Source organism: Pyrus communis, chromosome 7 (genome assembly GCF_963583255.1).
Source record: "Pyrus communis chromosome 7, drPyrComm1.1, whole genome shotgun sequence".
Taxonomy (NCBI): domain Eukaryota; kingdom Viridiplantae; phylum Streptophyta; class Magnoliopsida; order Rosales; family Rosaceae; genus Pyrus; species Pyrus communis.
In genome coordinates, this window is record NC_084809.1 from 3,431,600 (window position 1) to 3,448,297 (window position 16,698).

The window sequence follows — 16,698 nt, forward strand, 5'->3', positions numbered from 1 at the left end:
ACATCAAATACCTATCAATCGCATTCCAAGCTCGTAACTTTCCAAAAAATTAAAGCACAATCAATCGCATTCCTTTGCCTATCTGGACCTCATCAACAGTAGAGTAGACCCCAACACCCTATTAAAAAGAGAGGGTTTTTAGTGTGATAGAAACACGATCGAATGCATCATGTATAATAATATAATTAGTTAAAAATTTAAGGCAAAAATTTTTAACAAAATTTATTATGATATTTGGTGTACTGAAACGGATTTTCGGTACACTAAAAATATGCGGCCACGTGTGCAGAGGTTTTGAGCCGTGAGGAATTCTTTAACCTCTTCTCACTCACATAAATCTCCAAAGAGCCCCAGAGCTTCGAATGTATTAACTTTAAATTTCAAAATTTTAAATTTTAAATAAGGATTTTACAGTTAAAACAGAAGTATCGGATACTTCAAAGCACATAACAAAGTCGCGCGTCACTAAGTAGAATAACTTTATCATGAACGCGTTGGTGACGGTATTTTAAAGCTAATCAACTTATATTTACAGGGTAATAGCAATATAGCAAATTGCGCACTTCATTCACACGCATAAATTTGAAACATATGACATTTCGTTATCTGTTAACGAAGCCGCCACGTTGACGGACCGGCTTAAGTACGCCATTTTTGAGTGCATTTATTGACCGGCGGTGGACCCCGTCCTCTTTATGCATGTCTAGTGGGCCCCAGCACCCACCAAATGCGACACGACCGCGAAAATGTGAAGAATTTACCCTTTTTTTAATTGAAAACAAAAATAAAAAACAAAGATGAAAAGGAAGAAACATGAAATAGAAAGAAAAAAAAATGGGAGACAAAGAAGAACGCGTTTTCTTCCCGTAAGAAACACAGCTGAATGACTTGACTCTCTCTCTCCTCCTCAATCTCTCTCTCTCTCTCTCTCTCTCTCTCTCTCATCAGGGACCAACTAATTTAGGGTTAGGGTTTCCATGAACCCCTTACTCTTTCTGTGCAAGGAAAGGGTGTGCAAGTCCAAGGAAAGGGTTTTTGGGGTTTTGATCTCTTGGGTTCCGAAGACTCTTTTCTCCGCCGCAGGATCGACATGAATTCCCCAATTTTCAAGAGGAATACGCAGTCTCTGAGCAAAATCCGATTAGCAACACCGCGCTGGTAGCTTACATCGATTGGATTTGAGTTCCAGGACAAGAAAAAGCAGATTTCAAAGGAAAAGCAAAGGATTTTACTCCTACTGCTGCGAAGGTACCTATAGTGTGATGTTAAATTTACCCAAGTTTTCGATTTGGATTTGGTTCCGAGTTTTTGGGTTTTTCACTGGTCAGTAGAGCATTAGTTAAAGTAGTGATCTTTGTGTCCGTACAGTTGGTAGTGGGAAATGAAAATTTCCATGTTAATTTGTTGCAGCCGCCATGGCCTCCGAAAGACGGCATTCATGTAAGAGCAAGAAGGGTTCGAGCAACTGAAGAGTTATGGTCATAATTCTAAGCTGAAATTGTAAGAATTGTGAGTTAAATTTCAATGCTTTTGAATTGTTATAGTGTTTAAGTCATTTCCTTAATTTCAAGATTTATGCTGAATTTGTGTGTGATTTTGTAATTTTCGCAGCGAACCGCTTAGCAGAAAAGGGTTTTGAGAGATGGGTTTTTCTCCGTCTTCCTCTTCGGTCATCAAAGGACATTTTTTTCGCAGACCCTCTTGTCCAGTGTTTGTTCTGAAGCTTGTTTTGCTCTTGTGGGTGTTCTGTAGTTCCCAGAACTGTGCTGTTCTCGCTGATACTGACGCATCGGTGCTTCTGGAGCTAAAAAACTCTGTCTTGGATCCTTCAGGCTTGCTTTCTGGCTGGAACGGTCGGCTCAGTTCTGGTCATTGCTCATGGACCGGTGTCTTCTGCAACTCAAATTCTCGAGTGGTTTCGCTCAACGTTACTGGGAATGGCGGAGAAACCGAAGGTAGATCGAAAACTATTGCGTGCTCAGATTTTTCTCAGTTGCCGCTTTATGGATTCGGAATCAGAAGGAGCTGTGAGGGTAGTAGAGGAAGATTGGCTGGGAAGCTCCCCTCTGTAATTGGTAAGCTCACTGAGCTTAGGGTCTTGTCCCTCCCCTTCAATGGTTTTGATGGTGAAATTCCTAGTGAAATTTTGGGCTTGGAAAACTTGGAGGTTCTTGATCTTGAGGGAAACTGGGTAACTGGGTTGCTGCCCTTTCAGCTTAATCCAAATTTGAGGGTTCTTAATCTAGGGTTTAATATGATTAAAGGTGAGATACCTACCTCATGGTCAAATTATATGAGCCTAGAGATCTTGAGTTTAGCTGGGAATCTCATAAACGGAACAGTTCCAGGTTTCATTGGTAGGTTAAAGGCGGTGTACTTGTCATACAATTCACTTAGTGGAGATGTTCCCAGCAAGATTGGAGCAAATTGTGGGAAGCTTGAGCATCTTGATTTGTCGGGTAATTTCTTGATTCATAACATTCCAAGCAGTTTGGGAAATTGCAGCCAGTTGAGGACGTTGTTGCTGTATTCAAATATGTTTGAACAGGGTATTCCAGCTGAACTCGGACGGCTTCAAGCTCTGGAAGTGTTGGATGTGTCGAGGAATACCCTGAGTAGTTCATTGCCACGTGAGCTGGGGAATTGTTCTCAGTTGTCTGTCCTTGTGCTGTCATCTATGTTTAATCCACTTCCACGAGGTAACCATACCGTAGTGGACTCTTTGCTGGAGCAGTCGAATGCTATGAATGACGACTTCAATTACTTTCAAGGTACAATGCCTGTAGAAATTACAACCCTTCCAAAGCTAAGGATCTTGTGGGCACCAAGGGCAAGTATTGAGGGCACTTTCCCAAGCAATTGGGGTGGTTGTGAGTACTTAGAGATGATCAATTTGGCTCAGAACTTTTTGACTGGGGAATTTACTAGTGGACTTAGTCGCTGCAGGAAGCTTCAGTTTCTTGACGTGAGCTCTAACATGCTTAGTGGGGTTCTTGTTCAGGATCTTCATGTTCCTTGTATGGTTATGTTTGATGTCAGCGGAAACATCTTGTCAGGTTCAATACCTGAATATGTCAACAGAACTTGTGCTTCTCCTTTTGGAGATTTTTCTTTCAAGCCTGAGGATCCATCCTCAACCTATGTTGCATTTTTCACTTCTAAATCCCAAGTTGGAAATCCATTGCAAATGCACGGGGAGGGTGACAGTCTTATGGTAGTACACAACTTCGCGCACAATAATTTTACCGGCGCTTTGCAGACGCTGCCTATTGCACCTGAAAGACTAGGGAAACAAACTTTTTATGCATTGTTTGCTGGAGAAAACAAGATTTCTGGAGAATTTCCAGGTAAATTATTTGGCAAGTGTGAGGGATTGGAGTGGCTGATTGTTAATGTAAGCCACAACAAGTTAGAAGGTCAGATTCCTGCTGAAGTTGGCACTATGTGCAAATCTCTTAAAGGTTTAGATGCATCTCGGAATCAGATTATTGGTCCAATTCCCTCTACCATCGGGAAACTGTCTCTTGTCGCCCTTAATTTGAGTTGGAACATGTTGAGGGGTGAAATCCCGACCAGTCTTGGCCAGATAAGTAATCTGACGTATCTTTCCTTATCTGGCAATCTCCTTACAGGTGTCATTCCGTCTAGTTTGGGGCAGCTGACCTCTTTAGAAGTGCTTGAACTTTCTTCAAACTATCTGACTGGTGAGATACCGAAAGATCTTGTGAATCTGCGAAACCTGACTGTTCTTCTGCTCGACAAGAATAATATTTCTGGTCAGATTCCATCTGGATTGGCAAATGTGACCACACTGTCATCTTTCAATGTGTCTTTCAATAACATCACAGGTTCACTGCCTGCGAATAATAACCTGATGAAATGCAATGCTGCTATTGGAAACCCAAATCTAGACTCTTGCCCCATGTTTTCTCTGGCACAGCCAGCTCCGGATTCTCAAGGACGAGTTGGTGATTCACAACCTTTTGCTGCTTCACCAGTGGGAGGTCCAGCTCAGAAGACTGGGAACGGTTTCAATTCAATTGAAATAGCATCCATTACATCTGCATCGGCCATAGTTTCGGTGCTTATTGCTCTTGTTATTCTGTTCTTGTATACACGGAAATGGAATCCAAAGTCTGGAACTCAAGGTTCTACCAGGAAGGAAGTTACAATTTTCACGAACATTGGGGTTCCATTGACCTTTGAGAATGTTGTGGGAGCCACAGGAGGTTTCAATGCTAGTAACTGTATTGGGAATGGAGGTTTTGGAGCTACCTACAAGGCAGAGATATCACCTGGAATCGTGGTGGCAATTAAACGGCTTTCAGTTGGAAGGTTCCAAGGAGTTCAACAATTTCATGCAGAAATCAAAACCCTTGGAAGGCTTCGCCATCCAAATCTTGTCACTTTGCTTGGTTATCATGCCAGTGATACAGAGATGTTTCTAATTTACAACTACTTGGCGGGTGGTAATTTGGAAAAGTTTATTCAGGAAAGGTCAACAAGGGCTGTGGATTGGAGGGTACTTCACAAGATTGCTTTGGACATAGCCCGTGCTCTTGCCTACCTACATGATCAGTGCGTACCACGTGTCCTTCATCGCGACGTCAAGCCGAGCAATATTTTGTTGGATGATGATTTTAATGCGTATCTCTCAGACTTTGGTTTGGCCAGACTTCTGGGAACTTCGGAGACCCATGCTACTACTGGCGTTGCTGGAACTTTTGGATATGTTGCCCCAGAATATGCAATGACTTGCCGTGTTTCAGATAAGGCTGATGTATATAGTTATGGCGTTGTGCTTCTGGAGTTACTCTCTGACAAGAAGGCACTGGATCCCTCTTTCTCTTCATATGGAAATGGATTCAACATCGTTCAATGGTCATGTATGCTTCTTCGGCAAGGCCGTGCAAAGGAATTCTTCACTGCTGGGTTATGGGATGCAGGCCCTCATGATGATTTAGTAGAAGTTCTGCACTTGGCAGTAGTGTGCACGGTTGACTCTCTCTCAACCAGGCCTACAATGAGGCAAGTTGTACGACGGCTTAAGCAACTTCAGCCTCCATCCTGTTAGCTGCTTTACAAGGTTTGTATTGGTTAACATTAGCAGTTTGTAGAAAGGAGCTCCAATTTTTATGTGCCTGCGCATTCAGTGCGCTTTTGGGGACACTGGCGTTAGGTTGATTTCTGAACCTTGTGATCCCACTTGTACATTGTATGATAGTTCTGCCCCCAATTTTTTCAATGTTGCTTCTCTGATTAGGGGCCTGGCCAATGAATCTGCAGAAGAATGCAGATATTCCATTTCCTCGTCTTATACGTGTATATTCAGCTTCATTTGTTCAATAACACAGAGAGTAGACATGTTTTCTGGAAATTATCGAAATTGTTTAGTGTGGTCGAGTTATTCATATCTGTTATATGATGCACCGAAATGATCAGTCGTGTATGATATCCAATTCCTTGATATCTTGTGCTGCTGCAATGACTCCGACCATCCTCTAGAAGTCTTCTGTGGAGGATTGTTACTATACACATGCGAGCGGTTTCAGTTGGAGAGGAAGCTATTGGAGGTGAAGTCCTTATTCTCTTTTATTGTCACCATGTTATCAGTAATGAGTTTAAGATACTGTGTTCGTACTTCCGAGTATGCTCATAATTTGTATTTCTCGACTTTCCAGGGACAAGATTTGGACACTTCTTATCCTCCCATTTCAGCCTTGCTTCCAGCCAGACAAACAACAGGCAGCTTTGTTCGCCAGAGGGATTAAAAGAGATTCGACATTGTTGCTGAGGCCCGAAGGACCAAGGGAGGTTCGACATTGTTGCATGGGCTCTACTGCTGGGTTATGGCATGCAGGTCCTCTTTTCTCAACGGTAGTGGCGGACTGAGTCGCGGTGTAAGCAACTTCGGCCCTCGTTAGCTGGCGAACGAGGCCTGTATCGTTATGACATATAGTAATCTGTATGGCCTTTGGCTAAGAGCCTCCATCGCTCATGCACTCGAGGTCCCGTGTTCCGTTCCTTGTTTTATACGCGTGTTATGGTACTTGGAAGTTAATTATTTTTCCACTTTCAAGTGCAATGATTGTCGGTGGGTCTGGCATCGTTTTCACTTTTAAAAAGGGAGGGTAGTTTAGAAGCAACCCCATGCGACGAGAGTCATTTGGGGACAACCTAACTGGTTGGTAGGAAGATAGAATAATTGGCAACCTAACTTTTTCTTTTCCTCCGTACGCATAACAGCAACGCGATCCCTATTTTTTCTCGTTACCTCTTTTTCTAATGGAGGTATATCACTTTCAACAAATTAATTTAAATAATCCCCTCAAAATGAGAAACTCTTAAGCGTCTTTGGAAACTTTATTTTATGGAAGTAAGAATTGCTCGATGGTGACTAGGAGAGGTTGAAATGCATCTGTGAGTCTTCTCAACCCAGGAATAGTGGACTGCCGTTGCAAACTCACCGGCTGGTCCCCTTTTTAAATGAATAGGACCTCCACATATAAATAATAAATGAATATCACAAAACTACAGAACTAGGGCGGTAAAGTGCCTGTTCCGTTTGTTTTAATGAAAAATTAATAAAAATGATTTGAAAATTTTGAGTTTTAACGATAAGAATAAAATAAAAGGTAAAGTGAATTGATTTTTTAATATAAAAATATAATTGTTCGTTAAAGTGAACAGTTCCGGAAGCTTTTAGTTAAAATTCCTTTGTTTTAATTGTCGAAGTGTTTATTTCTAACATTATTTAGACTAAAAGTTAATAAAGTAAAAATGAAAATACTAACAAAATAGAACTGAACGACCTATTTCGAGTCTGCCAAGTTTATAAACATCATAGCCTTCCAACAAGAAGCTTCATGTACCGAGTTCAATACAAGTGCCCACAAATCCATTGAAAGACCAAATTTAAATATACCAAAAAACAAAGGGTAAAAGCAACATTGATGCATCTTTCCCTACTTCCTCCCTCGTCCTCACATCTAGGTTTTGACATGGTCCAAAAGGGCACTAGCAACTACAATAACGGACTAGGATTCACCACTATATGCTTCAACGGGTGCTCCACGTCACCTCCGCCGGCATGCTTCACAAACTCCGCCGGTGAGAGAAAGCTGCCATGGCAAACGCATACTATCCTCACTTCCTCACCCTTCTTGTATCTGTAAAGAAACCCTTCTATTCTTTTCCCGTCAGGGCCATCTCCTGTCGTAGACACACAGGGCATGTTCTCCAACACATTCCTCACGATTTTGTTGGGGCCGGCTTCTGGAACTGGGGGTTTATTACAGTTGATTTCCATTTGGACTCCAATGAACTGACCTGACCTTTGAGCGGTTATCATCCTTGGTGTCGCTAGCAGTTCCTTCTCAGCCTTTGGCGAAGACTGAGCTTCGGCGTGGCTTCTTGCTTCGGTGCATTTGTGCACTCCTGCATTTGCATATCCAGAGGTAAAATGTGAGATAACACGCGGGCTATGACAACACAGTCCAGAAACAGATTTTAACAGATCCTATCCATCTGCAACATGAGGAAATCGGTTGATAAAACATCAACCGGAATCTATTACATCATTGACGATATAGAAACTCGGACCCTTTGTTTTTCAATGTGCTTCTAGTCCATATCACAGACTCAATGGCACATCATAATTTACTTGTGTTAATCTCTGCAACCACTTCTTTGTTTAAAGCTAGTTTCGTGAACTAGTTTGCCACTTCCCCTAGACGCTTTAAGAGACGAAGTTCTTACTCTAGGCCTTTAAGGTTTTACAGGAAGGTAAAGTGGATAAGTGATGAAATTGAGGTTCCCCCATAAAACCAATTGGCAATATTGGGAAGTAACCCAAGATCATATAAGCACATAGCAAACCTTGTCCCTCACCGATGTGGGACAACTCTCAACAATAAGGAGCTTTGGTGGTAAAGCACCACAGAGGGGATCTAAGGGAGCGCCGTTGAGCTGCCCCAAACGAATGTAAATAGCGCCTAAACAAAGTCAATCATGCGAAACTACTAATCTAGAATTTCACTCGAGACGATACTTATCACTAGGTCTCATAGAAAACTTAGGTTACATTGTAACAAGGTTAGACCCATTACACATAAACCCCTAAGAACATGGCTAGCAGCACCCTCAACCGGTTCATCGAGAAAGGCAATTCAGAATTACCAAAAACTATAGTCAAGTACACTGCCAAACATTACCATTATACGAATTGGGTGCACATTTAGTACCTAATTGGGAAGGGAAAGAGATCCTATGGATCTTTTCCTCTAAAGCCCAGGAATCAAGTAATCCGGACCTTTGAAATTTGATCCAAAATTTTTTTACTATCTTCTCTGGTTTTAGCTTGAATCAAATTTCAAAGGTCTGGATCACTTGATCCTGGGCTTTGGAGGAAAAGATCCGAAGATTATCTCTTTCCATTGGGAAGGGAAGCGGAGGCCTATTGCCATTTTTAAAAACAACTCGAAAATCTCAAAGCATGATGAACTTTGAATAAAATTCTTGTAAGAATTCAAGATCCTACACAATCACTCACTCACAACAATTGAAACCAACTGCAATTAAATTGAAACGACGTGGGCGTAGCTAAGTTGACTAGAACAGTGCAATTTAGATTAGAATTGAACATCGCTCGACTAGGAAAAAGAAGTTTAGAAATGAGGATACCTTGAGGTGTAGCAGCAGCTTGGCTCTCAGATTCCGAAATCCCAGTTGAGCCACTACCTCGAGATGCCGCCAGTAGCGGCGGAGCAGGACAATTGGGCATCCCCATTGCTCTAAACTCATCCACAACCTTCACAAACTGCTCTCTCCTATGAACCCCATTCGCCACTTCCGCCGCCTTCTCCTCCTCGCCGCCGTTCTCCCGGCTCCGATCCCTCGGCACCTTCAAGTTCCTCAGCTGCTTCTCCGACCTCTTCCTCTTCGCTTCCATTCTCCTCAAACTCTGCAGCTCCTTCCTCTTCCTCCACTCCTCCTCCGTCTCCGTCGGAAGAGAACAAGTCCTCATCAGAGGTACCGCGCGCGACGGCCCTGACACACGACATGTCGTCTCTTCTTCTCTTGCCGGGGTAAAACCGAAATCGGAGATTGACGACGAGCGTTTTAGAGCCACCATTTTGGCTCTCGCGGGGTCCACTCCGAACCGACCGTTCAGCGACAGGCCCAGGCTCAGCTCAATCTCCTCCGAATCCTCAGAGGTCGGCTCCCCGAATTTTCCCGGAAAACTGTTACCGGCAACCATTTGCCCATACAAATCGCCCGGAAAATTACTCCCTTGCATTGGGAACGCCTGCTGGGTTGCTACGTTCCCGCCTTCCTCTGTTTGCGCCATTGAAAAAAAATAAAAATTGCAGAAAATCGCCGGAACCCAAATCTAATAATCGAATCCAAAGCTACCCAGATCAATTTTTTTCACGAATTCAGAACAAAGAAGCAGAATTTCACCAGAAAAGTGTGAAAACTGAGAAATTGAAGAACCGCCGGAAACCCAAATCGAAATGGTCAAATTCAGAGCTACCGGGGTGAATTGTTTTAAATTTTCGAAATCGGGAAGTAGAAATTCAGCAGAAATTTTTTTAAAAATATATGAAAAATTGGGTAAATTTTAATTTATCTTATGGTTTACATCGAATGGTGATTCCAGCCATGTTTCCACGAGCACAGCAACACAAATCCCATACTTTCCCGCACTTTCTCGGTGCGAATTTTCGACGGAAACGGCGAGAAAATCCATCTCAGTTGCACCAGAGGACGAAGACCATGAAGCAGAGGAACATCTACAAGCATTTTCCCAAGAACATTGAAAACAAATAGACTTTTTACCAAAAGAAAACAAACAGAAATGTGAATACCGAAAAAGCCCCTGAGAGTCGTGGAGTGGCGACGCGTGGAGAACATGAAGAGCCCCGACAAGCACGTGGCTTGTGGAAACGGCAGATGTGAGGACACTGGCCCAACATGCGTCGCCAATCTTGGGCTAACTGGATTAGGTTGCTGGGACACGTGTCGTGACGTCAGAGGGATCCACGTGGCTTGGAAAAAATCCCGTCGTCGTCGAGTGCCATTTCGCTTTATCCGAAGCGTGAAAATCTATCCATCTATAAACAATCCGGATCCTCTTTGTGAAAATCACAGATATTTGTAAATCGTGTTAATTTACCGTATATTGTGCGTCAGAAATCATTTTAAATATTTTTATTTAAAATTAAACACATATATTGTCTGATAAAAACTGACTCGCAATATGTTCGATGATACTCTTGATCTATTTTATAGACCATCTCAAATTTTCGTATTTTGTAAAGTTAAAGTGATGATCGCGTCAAAGTCTATTTTATAGTTTACCATTTACATATTAACTTTGCACAAAAATCTACTAAATGTAAAATTATTTGATTTTTCTATTAATATTGTTCACCTTACTAACACAGATTGAATCTTTATTACAATGATCGTTGCATGACTAAACGATTTTGAATCTGGTTGATAATTTGCAAGACTGATATTTAAGGAGTGACTTAGGAAAATAAAGTTAAGAAATTAGACAAAATAATTCGACTGAACGTCTGAAAAGAGTCTCATAGTATGTTCAGAATTCAACGGTCAAATCTTATGGGCAAAAAATTAAATAAATCTTTATAACAGTTAAATAACCCTCCACAGTCCACACCCATTGATCATAAACTAAATGCTAAACAAATTAATTAATTAATTAATTAAAAAAATGTAATGATAAGGAAGACAAAGACAGAAGAATCCAACGGAGGAGGAGGTGAGGAGGTGAGGAGGTGAGAGTGACACGCAAAAGGGCGGTGTGAGGTGCTCAGGTGTGGACCCCAAAAGCCCCAAGAGGGCCAACTTGCTGCAATTGTTGTTTATTATCTCGATGTCTTGCAATCAGAGAACTGCCACGTGTCGACATTCAGTCAGGGGGCACGTGGAATGGATGGAGACAGCGAGCCCAAGTTGCAGACAAGGAAATATCACAGAGGATTCGCCCACGAGGAAAAGTGAACTTGTCCACTTCGCGTGTCCCACGCACGCGTCCTGTCAGACCAATTATCACGTAATTTGGGAAAATAAAATTAAAAATATCGGATGCTCATTTATTATTTTTCTCACGGGCAATGTTATCGAGAACATATTTTTAGATAATATTTTATGCATGTGATGTTGCGGTTGATAGTTAAATTTTGTATTTAAATTAGTAAAAATGAAATCCAATCGGACAATTACAAAGAAAAAAAAAAGATTTTCCTGGCATTTCCTGTCCTCACTATTCTTTAGTAATAATTTTGAGGAAATGATATGTTTATACACATTTATGTCTAATTATGTCGCTTATTAAATCTAATTATTGGAAAATTTGTGTATTTTGTAAGAGAAGAAAAAATTGTAATTATTATTTATCATATTTCTTGTCATCGGAGTATTACCTATTCACTCATGTTATAACACATCAAATTCAGCTACTACCATTTTACGACATTTGGGTTATTGGGTATATCCAAATTCATGAAAAATTATCTTGTTTATGGTTGCATCTTTACACAGTGGTGCCAATTTAATTATGTTATAATCCGTGAATTAGTAACATTACGTAGCAATCAAACTGTCATACAGAAATAGTTTCCCCAATTGCACATTGATTTAGGGCCCAAGACAACTTTGGGCTACTATTAAACATCAAAATCGTTAGGCACAAGGATATACTGAAGCAGGTGGCGGTGCTAATCTACTAACGTTATAGTACATGAATTAGTAACACCACGCAACAGTTTAACCTCTGACACTAAAAAGTTCCCTCTACGGAGGAGAAGAAAAACACCGAAAACTCAAAACCAAAAAATCACTGGTGAATCCATGAACAATTCAAAGCATACCCAAAAAAAATTCCCTTCTATTGAACTCTTTAGGGTCTTCTGATTACAGCCACTAGACACCAACTATGCCGGAAAAACAGAGGATGTCATCAAGTTTCTGGGAACAGTTGCATCACATTCCCAATTGAGACAAAATTCTCTAATGGTAAAAATTAATCCTACACCTACAGCAAAATGCCTCTTCATCTTATAAGATTATGATTATACTACTTACCGTCAACACTTCCGAGTGCACCAATCATGAAACCAATTTTGTTAAAACACTACCGCAAAAAAAACACGATGCACGTGTTAGCTTTTACGCAGAAACAGCATTCTGCTTCGGTCCACTTGAACGTCCACCCCTCCCTCGCACCTGATAAACATCTCCACTGCGCCCGCCTGGACCCCCTCTGCCTCGGCCTGAGAATTCGCCCCTGCTCACATACTCGCTTCTGCCAAAGCTCCGGCCACCGCCATAGTTCCCACGGCCTCTAAAGCTGTCATTCCGGAACCCTCCCCTTCCAGCTGGAGGAAATCTACCTCTTGCACTGCTACCAACTGGAAAAACAAGCATTCTACGTGCATGAGCTTTCAAATATCTTCCGATGACACATTCCATTGGATTAGTGAAGGATAACAGCATAAATTGTATGTCCACTTACCTCGAGTTGTAGTTCTCTTTATCTCGATGACAGCTTGACGGCCACCAATAGTGATTGGTGAAGCCTGAAACATTAGGTTCTCTTATTAGATACGGAAGAAACCCAATCAAACATCTGAAATAGTATAAGTGAACATGAATGAAGTTTTACAGGCACTCCTAAAAACTTAAAACAACAATGAAGTTTATTTGAAAGCCTAAAACTATGACAACTCAAACTACATGCACTTAGAGCTTAAATTAACATGCTATGAAGATTGTAATTCACATCGGCTACGGTGAAAGACCATCTAAACTTGATAGAACAGAGTACCAAAATACAAGCCCGACAAGAAGACAGTGGAAGAAAGAATTGCCATATCCTAATCATAATGTTCAAGTCTGACAGACTTAGTTTTCAGGAGAGAGAGAAATCAAGAGAGAATGATGGAAATTAATAATACAGCAGCATCCAGATCTTTTAGAAATCATATTTCAGAGAGCAGAAATTAATAATAAAAAATTAGACCTACCTGGATGGCACTATTCATGGAACTTGAAGACTCAAACTCAACAAATCCAAAACAGTGGCCCTGGAGCTGCACACACAAAATAGTATGGAAGGGGTGAGAAATGTGTCAGAAAATCTAGATCCGGGCAGAATATACTTTTGGGATGCAAGACATTTTAACACTAACTTTCTTATTCCGGACTTGGACGCCTCCTTGCTTTATTGGTCCAAATTTCTTGAATTCTTCCTCAAGCTGATCAGACGTCACGTTTAAAGGCAAATTCCTTATGTAAACAGAATAGCCCTCAACTATAACGAATGCAAATGTGTCATTATATAAACAAAATAAAACGATTAAATTTAGATACACGCAAAATATATTTTAGTTTTATTTAGATTTTCAAATAAAAAAACTAGCAAATATAAACAGAAGAAAAAAGGGGAAACGGGAAAAAGTCAGAAAAACCAAGCATACCTTCCTCATTAGTATCACCACTCTCTAGGGCACTAGTGCTAGTTGGGGCTGATGCTTCAGGCACCGAAGCAGGTGCAGTTGGCCCAGGCAAACTAGTTTCCGCTACCTTAGGAGCCGCTCTTACAGTATTAGTTGGCACATAAACCTTATTTGGCCCTGGACTCCCTTTGGGAACTCTAACCTACAATAACATTTGATAACTTTTGTAAGTCTTTAAGAAAAATTATGGCTAAAGGAAAAACTTGTGCCCCTTAACTCACAATTGATGCATACGACTTCTTTGGTGTATCCTCTTGTGCTGTCATAGAATCCGGCTCAACTGCCACAGGGACATTGTTTCCATTTGAATAAGATGGGGGTTCCACGTCAGATTCTTTAGCAGATTGTCTCTCATGGTCCGATGTGTCATAAGTTTTCTCAACAACAATTAAATTCTCTTCAACTTGAGTAGTTTCCAGATCAGGTGCAGGAGGATCAGGAACATGAGTTGGCTCTGCAAACAAATAATACGAAGTGTAAACAGGTTCCTGCTACAATACCAAAACTAGAGTAACAAAAAAGAACAGAAAATGTATGATAGGATTACCTGGATCCTGGCTTGAAAGGACTGTTGTGGCATCATTAACTTCATTAACTGAATGGTTTTCAAACAGTTGTCCATCTTCCACAAATCTAAAGACATCATTCAATACAAAGAACCCATTGTCTTGAGGGGCAAGAAAAAATGATTGGGCAAATTTCCTTTTCAAGTTATCCTTTCCCGTTAAACATCCAGTAACTAACACAGTCACCCCTTCTTTAAAAGACTTCTGAGCATCAGCAGTCATTATCTCAGCCTTATATTCGTTGTAATTTAATGAAAGGATCTTCTCATTGATTCCCTGCTCCAAGAAAAAATTGACAGAAAATAAGACTAATGACCTTGGGAATTTGAGAGCATGGCAGTGTCTGCAGGACTGGACATTCAAATAAGTATTAAACAGGACAAAAAAGCAACAGGTCAAAACTTAAAAGGGACCACGCGCAAATGATCAGGTAAACAATCAATGTGCTTCAATAGTTCAGCGGAGTATCCAAAACATCAAACATAAAAGAACTGCCTATATGAGTCGCCAACATGCATTTGTTTATAAATGTACTCTTTGATGGTTTTAGCACATTTTTCAACAAATGTTCCATACTTGCAAAGTGGTCTCTGATGTCATAGACCATTGGCAATGACACCCAGAAAAAATAAAAACTTGGCAACCAAAAACTTACTTCCATAGTGGTCACTGATGTCATCACACCAGTAGAATCAGGCCGGCTTAGTACACTTGAATCCTGATAAAACCGATGGACTAGGCCTGGGTTATTGTGAAGAATATGGTAATACTGCTCAATGAAAGCATTTCCAACAAGTTGGGCACTAGGAGTGGGTGGAGGAATTGCTGTCTGCAAGGCCATTCTGCGCAAAAAATCCAGAAATAAAATACCACTACACAATCGTTCATATCTCATCTAAACAATCACTAAAAGATAACTAACTCAAAAACCACAAGGGGTAATGGAACCTTAAAAAAATTCCATAAATTAAACATAACAATAGGCACTTAAAATGTATCAAAGGCACTAAAGAACTAATCTTTCTTTCGAAGAAAGAAAAGAAAATCCCAAAAGTAAAGTAATAACTGCAAATAGGTAGTAGGAACTAAGAACTTATGGAGCATTACGATTACATGCCTGGATATATAACACGAAGGAGCTAACGATACAAATACGACTTTCTTATAAAGAAAACTCAAGAGACAAGCGCAAAGAGAAGCCGAAACCACCACATTCTGAGAAAAGCCCTAGAACCACCATAAATTACAACCATTTTCCATAAAACCGAGAACAACATAATCTGCTCAGTGAGCACTGAAAATTAGGCAAATCCCAATATTTGAGAGAACAAACTGAAAAAACCTAAATCCTTTGAAGCAGCAGAACCACATTACCTGGATCCAAACGCAGTAAAGCTCAAGAACTAAACCCTATAACCAACCTCATACTCCAAAATACACAAAACCCACATCATAAAATCAGAGAAATTGACAACCAGCCCAACGTTCACACCCGCCGGGCACAAAATCATAAAATAAAATCCATTAATCCACCAATTAGGGCAATGCGTCATCACATAAATTAGTAAAAATCCGAGCAACAATACGATTCAAATAACAGAAAGAAAAAAAAAAATAGCTTCATGGAATCTAATATACAACCTAGAAAATTACACAGTAACTAAAGTTAAATGGAATAATCAGAGACATGAATGCGAATAAAAGTTACCCTTTTGTTGGAATGCTATATAGGTTTGGGAGTGACACAGATTTGGGGTCGATGGAGATGGTAGGGTACCTTCCGCCAAACAAGTGCGAGTGAGCGAGCGAGCGAGTGAGACTGAGAGCGAGCGAGAGAGAGAGGGAAAGACGAACAGTTAGCGGGCAAAAAGGAAGAGTCTTTGCGAGAGGGCAACACCGAACCCTGATGCAAAATTCACACTTTTGGTTGCGCAGATTGGTTCAAGACTTCAAGTAGAACTCTTTTACACTTTTCTCATTTTTTATTTTTATTTTTACTTTTTAGAAATAGGATTTTGGTCATCAAATTGGAAATCTTTTTACTACTACGAAAATGAAAGGTTGAGATTAAATTTAAAAACTCTAAACAGTATTGAAAATTGAATCTAACGGCTGAAACGCCTGTGATATTTAAGTTAAACCTCATCAAATTTTAAATTTCAAGGATAAATTATTGAAACTCTGAAGTAGCCACAATTATGAAGTGAAAAAAAAAAGATGCAGCATGACTAATTTTTAAGTGCTCGTAATAATTTTGAATGTTTTTAATTTTGTGGGTTGAATTGGATGTTTTGTTAACCTAATTTACTACTCCTATAAAATTTAGTACGGAAAACTAATGAAAAGGGTTTGAAAATCTTTAGTTTTAACAATAAAGACAAAATAAAGGGGAGAGTGAATAGTACTAATATTGACTTTTTAGTGTAAAAATATGATTTTTCGTTAAGGTGAACAATATTGAGAGCTTTTCGTTAAAGTTCCCTTTTTAATAAGCTCTTGAGTTTAGTTAAAAGAACAATATTTGGCTACTCAAATATGAGTAGGAACTCCTACTCAAAAATTCTCAAAATTGTTCGTTGTCTATT

At 40.3% G+C, this 16,698-nt stretch overlaps 3 protein-coding genes across 6 annotated transcripts; 1 reads left to right on the top strand and 2 right to left on the bottom strand.

Annotated features, from left to right (window-relative positions):
- Positions 1 to 912: 912 nt before the first annotated feature.
- LOC137739499 (LRR receptor-like serine/threonine-protein kinase RPK2) lies at positions 913 to 6,217 on the top strand. 4 transcript variants are annotated; one of them, XM_068479089.1, is made up of 3 exons: positions 913 to 1,248; positions 1,369 to 1,509; positions 1,612 to 6,217. In XM_068479089.1, exon 3 carries the CDS (start codon positions 1,643 to 1,645, stop codon positions 5,072 to 5,074), a length of 3,432 nt encoding a protein of 1,143 aa, XP_068335190.1. In that variant the 5' UTR covers positions 913 to 1,248; positions 1,369 to 1,509; positions 1,612 to 1,642; the 3' UTR covers positions 5,075 to 6,217. The 4 variants fall into 4 exon arrangements, with proteins under 4 accessions (XP_068335190.1, XP_068335187.1, XP_068335189.1 ...); XM_068479086.1 differs by having other exon boundaries at positions 1,369 to 1,500; XM_068479088.1 differs by having other exon boundaries at positions 1,411 to 1,509.
- A 570-nt stretch (positions 6,218 to 6,787) lies between these two features.
- On the bottom strand, positions 6,788 to 9,863 carry LOC137739641 (ninja-family protein AFP3-like). The gene is made up of 2 exons (XM_068479285.1): positions 8,683 to 9,863; positions 6,788 to 7,437 (listed from the first exon to the last, which is right to left on the bottom strand). The coding sequence occupies exons 1-2, from the start codon at positions 9,347 to 9,349 to the stop codon at positions 7,025 to 7,027; spliced, it is 1,080 nt and encodes a 359-aa protein (XP_068335386.1). The 5' UTR covers positions 9,350 to 9,863; the 3' UTR covers positions 6,788 to 7,024.
- Positions 9,864 to 11,897: 2,034 nt separating this feature from the next.
- LOC137740213 (nuclear transport factor 2-like) lies at positions 11,898 to 16,031 on the bottom strand. The gene is made up of 9 exons (XM_068480050.1): positions 15,822 to 16,031; positions 14,769 to 14,955; positions 14,095 to 14,389; positions 13,769 to 14,001; positions 13,509 to 13,689; positions 13,221 to 13,342; positions 13,056 to 13,121; positions 12,545 to 12,608; positions 11,898 to 12,440 (listed from the first exon to the last, which is right to left on the bottom strand). The coding sequence occupies exons 2-9, from the start codon at positions 14,952 to 14,954 to the stop codon at positions 12,199 to 12,201; spliced, it is 1,389 nt and encodes a 462-aa protein (XP_068336151.1). The 5' UTR covers position 14,955; positions 15,822 to 16,031; the 3' UTR covers positions 11,898 to 12,198.
- Between the last annotated feature and the right edge of the window lie 667 nt (positions 16,032 to 16,698).